A 7,947-nucleotide genomic window follows, 5' to 3' on the forward strand; every position below is an offset into this window, starting at 1 on the left:
CTACAAAGTGAGTTCCAGGACAGCCAGGGCTACACAGAAGAAAACCCTGTCTTGAAAGAACAAAAAAAAAGTCATATGGTGAAGTCCAAATGTGAACGTATTGTTATGGAATCATGTCACTCTCTACCTTTGAAATGTGTTCATAACGTGTCCTGGGATCTTCTCATGTAGCCTACAGAATGAGACCATCCATCCCTGATAGCTTGTTTTTTTGTTTTTTTTTTTCTGAGCTGGGGAATCAAAACCAAGGAGGCCTCATGCGTGAGGGAAGTGCTTTACCGAGCTGGATCCCCGCCCTTTCCACAGTGTCCTGTGACATCGGGTTGGTCTTCCGTTGCATGGACGATGATGTCACAGGAGTCAGTTCCTCACTGATGTGCGTTTAGGTTGTCTCTGCATTTTAGTTGTCAGTCACTCGCTGTGGATTAGCTTGGATAGCCAGAAGCATCCTGCAGGCATTTAGGCATACTTGTGGGTAAGCATTTTTTGTTCCCGGTGTCCCAAGTACACAGGTTGCATCACACCAAGGCAGTTTTTGCATGAGCGCCTTGCTGAAGAATATGGCCATAGACTTCTGCCTGTGCCTGGGATCTGATTCTCACTCTATTCATTAGCAGTCTGCATGTAAGCAAGTCACGTGGCCTTGGAGCTGTGGTTTCCTGGCGGTGGGTGCTAGGCGATGCTGTTTGTGGCTGACAGAGTCATGTTTTGGGGGGTCTTGATTTGTGTGGTACTCGTGGTAGTTCTGAGAAGTCGAATGCTGCCCTTCCAACTCTTAAGCTTCCAGTAAATTCATCCAAGTTCTTTATCAAGACACTGATGCTTATACTAGCCCGTAATCCCAGCACTTAGGAGGCAGAGGCAAGAAAATCTTTTGAGTTCAAGGCCAGCCTGATCTACAGAGCAAGTTCCAAGATACTCAGGGCTACACAGAGACAAACCCTGTCTCTAAAAAACAAAGAAGATATTGGTACTCACAACAGATTTTAAAAATGAAAATATTAGGGGGCTAAGAGAGGTGGCTTAGTAGTGAGGAACGCACACTGCTCTTGCCAACGCTCCATGGTTGGTTCTCAGCGCCCGTACTGAGCAGCTCACAACCTGCCATAACTCCAATTTCAGGGGATCTAGCGCCCTCCTCTGGACACCTCTGGAACTGCATGCATGTGGTATACAAACATACATGCAGGCAAAATACCCATACACATTAGTTTAAAAAACAAAAACTGACTGTAGAAAAGACTATTATTTCTGTAGATGAGCAGTGGTAAGTGGAAGAAGCTCTCAAAGAGATGGAAAAGGCCATGGTTATGCAAATGACGCTGGGTTCAGACTGGTCTGGGAACCACTTGGATTTTCACTGCCTCTCTATGGGACTTCAATGAACTTGTTTAACCTCTCAGTTTCCCAGACTCGAAAACGGCCATTAAAATGCTTCTCATAAGTTTCTTCATGAAGATGAAATAGGGAGCTGGGAGCTGGGCATGATAGCACATGTCTATAAGCCAGGTACTTGGGAGACGGATGTGGGAGGGTCAGAGGTTCAAAGCTAGCCTGGACTACAAGGGACCCCATCTGCAAATAAAGAAACTAAAAAAACAAACTATGCTAATGTTGGCCGGTAACAGTAGTGCAGAAGAATGAGAATTTCTGACCGTTGAGACAAAGTCATGTGGCTGGTTGGCCAGCACAGGAATTGAGTCTCATAATTCTAAAGGGTTAGTGTTAGAAACCAAGGAAGGTTTGGTCTCATGAGGTGCTTCTCCTCGGCTTTGAGATGGCCAACTCCTCCATTGCTGCTACATAGCATATATACTGTGTCCAGAGTATCTCTCCTAAAGACACTCGCAACAGTGGGACTAGGGCCAGTGACTTAATCCTTCAAACCTTTCCTTTTAAGACCTTTCCTTCAAACATAGTCACGTTGGAATGTACAAGGAGCCAGAGAAGTTCAGTGTAGGGATTGGGGCAGGGCAAGAACAGGATAATACAGGAGTCAGGCATGGTCAACACTTGAAGTCCTAGAATCTTTGGAAACAAAGAAGAATCCTGAAGTCAAGTTGAATACCAAACCAGTCTGAGCTACATAGCAAGACCTTGTCTCAAGGCAGAGGGCTGGGAGATGGCTGTCACTAAGGTACTTGCCACTAAAGGATAAGGCCAGGGGTTCTGACACTTGACACACATAAATCTAGGAAGGGGGCCTCAGGTAAAAGCCAGATGGTGGAAGGAGAGAACCAGTGTGGTGTGCAATGAGATGCACATGCCCACTGACACACAAGTATAATTAAAAGTGTAGTGAAATAGTGAACAGCCAGGTGGGCATTGTGGCTCACCTGTAAGTCCAGCACTCGGAGACGCAGGATCCCTGGAGCAGGCTGATGGACTAGCTCTCTGTGAGCTCTGGGCTCAGCGAGAGACCCTGCTTCATTAGGTGGAGAGCAACTGAAGAAAATACCACATGCAGAGACACACATACAGAGTGAAAAAGAACACCAAAAACTAAGACTAAAAATAAGTGGTTAGCATATAGCCATGGCCAAGTGGTTAAAAGTCTCTTGCAAGTGTGGAAAGGGTCGTTTTCTTCAAGGTTTTTTTCCCCTGTCCATAGTTGCATGCACATTGTGTGTCACTTCAAATTCTGCTTGCTTTGTTTCATAGCACAGGAGCGTCCCAGTATAATTTTAAAACTCTACAAAGTGTCACTTTGCACAGCTGGATAGATAGCCCAGGGAGTATGCGCTCCACGTATATACATATACACATACATATACATATATGTGTGTATATTATAATATATTATATATATAATATTTTCTGTACTTAAGCTGATTTAGTCTTCATCATATCAATCATTTCTGGTTTTCTAGGGTTAAGACAAAACCAAATTCCTCAGATGAGCCTGCAATAGTTCGCAGTTGAATAAAAAGCAAGGCCACTCCATGGACCCCATGGCTCCCGGGACCCTCTGGAATGAAATCAAGTCCCATGTCCCTTTCTTCCCTTACTGCCCGAAGCCGAGCATGTCAGCCCAGGCCTCCTCAGAGAGGATATTGTCAAGGAAGCAGGCTTGTCTCTAAGCAATCTTCACTTTCCCACACGCACATCCCAGCCTTCCAGGAGGGTTCTGCCTGGATGTGTGTGCGCTGGGGCTCTGGGGCTCTGGGGCTCCGGGGCTCCGGGGCTCCGGGGCTCCGGGGCTCCGGGGCTCCGGGGCTCCGGGGCTCCGGGGCTCTGGGGCTCCTGAAAGTTGGCACTGGATTCCTGTGGGCTGCGGGTGGCTCGTTATGGTTGTTAAGGCCTACTGCCCCTTCCACTGACTTCATCCACCTCCATAAGCTCCGCCAGCTCCCAGCCTCACACGGTGGAGTCTTACTATAGGCAACCACACCGTGTTGCTAGAAAATACGTTGTGGATAAAAATAGTTTTGAGCAAAGTGCAGTTAGGAAGACCCAGCAGAGCTGGGCGTGGTGGTGGTGGTGGTGCATTTTTTTTTAAGTCTCGCTGCCCACTTGGATGACTCTCTGAGGTCAGGGCCAGCCTGGTCTACAGGGAGACCTTGCCATAAAAATAAAATAAAATAATAAAAATAAAGTGACGGGGTATATACCCAGCATGTTTAAGACCTGGATTTGGGCTGGAGAGATGGCTTGGCGGTTAAGAGCACTGACTGCTCTTCCGAAGGTCCTGAGTTCAATTCCCAGAAACCCCATGGTGTCTCACGACCACCCGTAATGAGATCTGATGCCCTTTTCTGGGGTATTTGAAGACAGCTTTAAGAAAAAGAAAAAAGAAGATCTGGACTTGGTGTGTGGCACTGGAGGTAGAGATGGGTGGCTGTGTGCATGCAGAAGAGAGAGAAGGCAAGGCGCCTTCTGCCCTCCTAGGTCGGGCAGTAAGCTCTCCTTTCTGGAGACCAGCTCTTATCAGTAAAGAAATCTCACAGCATTAGTTTGCTCCCTGGGTTTACATCCGCAGTTTTCCCTGCCTCTAATGTTTTCCCTTTGTCTCGCCATGTTCGTTGAGGACGAAGGTGTGTGAAGTTCTAAGCCACATTTTTCTTTTCCTCCGATGACGTCCACCGAGGCTATGCCTATGTGACACACACTGCAAGCGTTAATGAGCTTGTTTGTCTCCTCTTACCCTGTCTTTTATTACAGGGCCTGTCTAGACTACAAGCTTTGGCTGTTCGTGGGGGATTGTCTTTCTTCCTCAGCAAGCACGTATCCTGCCTCAGATCTGGCTTCTGCTTCTTGAATCCGCCCTTGGTTGCATGTTCCTGTGGTTGAGTTGTTCCAAACATGACGACACCACAGTGTTTCTGTCCCTGATGCTTTTGTGGACACCTACCATTTCCAGTTGTGGCAATGATGTGCTTCTGTGAACATCTTAACACGCACCTTTTTCTTTTTAAGCAGTGGGAATTGAATTAAGGACTTTGTGTATATATATATTAGACAACACTCTGCCACTGAGCTACATGCCCAGCCTTGCAAATATGTTTTACATTTTTTTCAAATTATATTTATTATTTAGTGCATATGGGTATCTTGTCTGCATGGATGTCTGTGCACCACATGCATTCTTGGTGCTCATGGGGGCCAGAAGACAGTGTGAGATCTCCTAGAACTAGAGTTACGTGGTGTGCGTGCTTGGACTCAAACCTAGGTCCTTTGAAGGAGTAGCCAGTACTCTTACATGCTGACCCTCGCTCCAGCCCCCACTGCCAGACTTTTCCACAGTGGCTGTTTGCTTACTCTCCCCACCAGCCATCTGGTTTCTCCACTCCTCCCTCTGGGAGTGCAGCTCCTTACTAAAGCACCAGTCTCACATAGCAAAAAAAAAAGAAAAAAAAATGCTTGGCTTGGTCCAGCAACACAGAGTAAAAGGGGTGGGGTGGGGTGGGGCAAGCTTGGGCAGAGGCCAGTGACTTGTAGTTAGTAGTAGCTACAACTGCTCAGTGGTTAAGAGCGTTGCCTGTTCCTCCAGAGGACCCAGGTTCGATTTCTGAACATCCACGCGGTGGCTCACAAGCACCTGTCACTTCAGTACCAGAGGAATCTAGCGCCCTCTCCTGGCTTCTTTGGGTACTACATGCCTGTGGTGCACAGACAAAAATAAAAACCCTCAACACTCACAAGTATAAACTCAAAATAAATCAGTCTCTTTTGTGCGGGGCTAGAGGGCAATAGCTTTGCAGACAGAATTCAGAAGAACTATTGTCAACTTCAGTTACCAGAAGTGGAACGAATTGTCTGTGGGTAACAGTGTCACATGGTGTGTTGATGACAGGTTGCCTGCCGGTTGCAGACAGCCTCCAGAACCACCAGCCTGATGAACACACGAAGGGATGGTGAGGTGGTCCTCCCTCTCCCAAATCCAAATGTAGCGGCCGGAATGATGGCTCAGCGGTTAAGAACACCATCCGGGTTCAGTTCCCAACACTCACGTCTGGTGGCTGCAAGCAGCCACCTGTAACTCAAACTCCATCTGACTCTCCTGGGCTTCCCAGGCACCTGCACACATCTGGGGTACACTCATACACATACTGGGGGGGAATGTTTTAGATAACGATAAGACTGCATGCAAAAGTGCCAACTGAGACTTGCAGCCACCGGCTGGCCAGGAGACGTGAGCTGAGCCCCTGGTTCCTCCGGGTGGTGGCCCTTAATCTAGTCAAGGAGCTGCTTTCTAATTCCTTCTCTCTCTTCCTCACAGTAGCCTTGGCTGGACAGGAGATGCACCATGCAGACAATGGAGAAATCGCTGTGCTGAAAAGGGGGGCAGTTCAGGTAAATTGTTATTGTTGTGTCTTTTTTTTTTTTCGCGAGACAGGGTTTCTCTGTATAGCCCTGGCTGTCCTGGAACTCACTTTGTAGACCAGGCTGGCATCAAACTCAGAAATCCACCTGCCTCTGCCTCCCTGTTGTGTCTGTCTTGAGGGCAAAAGGAAAGTGCTGTCTATATTCAGATTACTGCTGGCCAGAATCTTTGTTCCTATGGTAATAGGAACCAAGTTAACCCTTAACCCCAGCCAACCAGACCTAATCAGAGCAGTGACTAATGCTTACCAATAGGGGGCACTAGAGAGATGGTCCATAGGTGGGGAAGAGGGGCGGGGCTATCATCCAGTTCACTCTGGCTCTGTAGACACCTCCAGTACCCTGGTCCATTTCAACCCAGGATCGCCAGTCGTGCGGACTTCTAGAAATATAGACCTTAGGCATTTAGTCCTACTTTCTGATGTCTTTTTTTCTCTTTCTCTGTGTATCTCTGGCTATCATAGAATTCACTGTATAAACCAGGATGGCCTCAAACTCACAGAGATCTGCCTGCCTCTGCCTCCTGAATGCTGGGATGAAAGGCATATGCCACCACAACCAACTTCCTGGTGTCTTAATTTTTTTTCTTTTGGTGTTTTAATTTTTTGAATATTTGAATGTTCAAGACTTAAAAATATTTAAAACCACATAGCAATCTCTGTCTCTATCTGATCATAGCCTGCCCATCGCTCCTGAGAAGACACTCACAAAGAAATTATTCCTTGTATATATGCAAATAAGAATAAGACTTTTTCCTATTCTTTTTTTTTGTTTTCCTTTATTGTTAATATTACAGTTGTTGGGTGTGGTAGCACGTGCCTTTAACGCCAGCATTTAGGAGGCAGAGGCAGGTGGATCTCTGAGTTCGAGACCAGTATGGTCTACAAAAACAAAGTATGGTCCAGGACAGCCAGGATGACCTTGAATTTCTGGTCCTTGTGCCTCTTCTGAGTCCTGGGAGTAGGGCTGTGCGTTGCCACACCTGACTCCTCTCTCCTTCCAGGCAAAAGCTAACTTATTCTTCCCACCCTTGCTTGCAGGGAGGGGAGGATGCAATGAGCTCCCCACCCACACGCATCTTAAAGAGACGGAAGAGAGAGTGGGTAATGCCGCCGATATCCGTCCCTGAGAATGGCAAGGGTCCCTTCCCTCAGAGGCTGAATCAGGTATGGCTGGGCACTCTGGGATCTGCAGGATTTATTCCCCCAAAGGCCTAAGAGGAAGGGCTTCCTGCTGCTGGGTGCGGGCTGCAGAAGGCTCCTGGCCACCGGGTGAGGCACCTGTCCCTCTGTCAACTGTCATTTCCCTCTGTTTCCAGCTCAAATCGAATAAGGACAGAGGCACCAAGATTTTCTACAGCATCACAGGGCCTGGTGCAGACAGTCCACCCGAGGGAGTCTTCACCATCGAGAAGGAGTCAGGCTGGCTGCTGTTGCATATGCCGCTGGACAGGGAGAAAATTGTCAAGTACGAGGTAAGCAGCCTTCAGCTCCCAGTGTAGACACGTTTTTTTCTGAGGCAGGCACGAGGCCTGGGGAGGTGGGGACACCGGCTGACCCCGGACCTCTGTGCCCCACAGCTTTATGGCCACGCTGTATCCGAGAACGGTGCCTCTGTAGAGGAGCCCATGAACATATCCATCATTGTGACAGACCAGAATGACAACAAGCCCAAGTTCACTCAAGATACCTTCAGAGGGAGTGTTCTGGAGGGGGTCATGCCTGGTAAGAAGGGTGGAAAGAGGGAGGGGCTATCCTAGACCAGGGGTGGGTCCAGATGGAGTTGGGGTCAGCTTCTGTACATCAGCCCAGACCTTCATGGCTGTGTCGCCGATCCCCTCATCCTGTTCCCTGCCCCCCCCCCCCCCATGAGTCCCGGTCAAGCCTGCCCTGTAGCCGAGTTCTGGCATTCACATTTGAAACCTTCTGCTCTGGGCTCAGCCAGACTTAGGGGCTGCAGAAAACTCAGGCTTGCGTCTGAACTTTGGGCTTCAACCTAAATGGGAGGAGTATCAACCATACATTACAGAGAAGCCGGGCGTGGTGGCGCACGCCTTTAATCCCAGCACTTGGGAGGCAGAGGCAGGCGGATTTCTGAGTTCGAGGCCAGCCTGGTCTACAAAGT

General features: G+C 48.3%; 1 protein-coding gene across 2 annotated transcripts in view; it reads left to right on the top strand.

Annotated features, from left to right (window-relative positions):
• Positions 1-7,947, top strand: part of Cdh3 (cadherin 3) — a 45,219-nt gene that overhangs the window by 19,591 nt on the left and 17,681 nt on the right. Inside the window, exons 3-6 of one of the 2 annotated variants that reach the window (XM_021220141.1) lie at positions 5,723-5,793; positions 6,864-6,989; positions 7,142-7,297; positions 7,403-7,547. In XM_021220141.1, the coding sequence (XP_021075800.1) occupies positions 5,723-5,793; positions 6,864-6,989; positions 7,142-7,297; positions 7,403-7,547 (498 nt within the window). Of the gene's footprint in view, positions 1-5,719; positions 5,794-6,863; positions 6,990-7,141; positions 7,298-7,402; positions 7,548-7,947 lie in introns of both variants that reach the window. The other variant, XM_021220140.1, reaches the window with a different exon arrangement.

The sequence above is a fragment of the Mus pahari genome, chromosome 20, assembly GCF_900095145.1.
Source record: "Mus pahari chromosome 20, PAHARI_EIJ_v1.1, whole genome shotgun sequence".
NCBI lineage: Eukaryota > Metazoa > Chordata > Mammalia > Rodentia > Muridae > Mus > Mus pahari.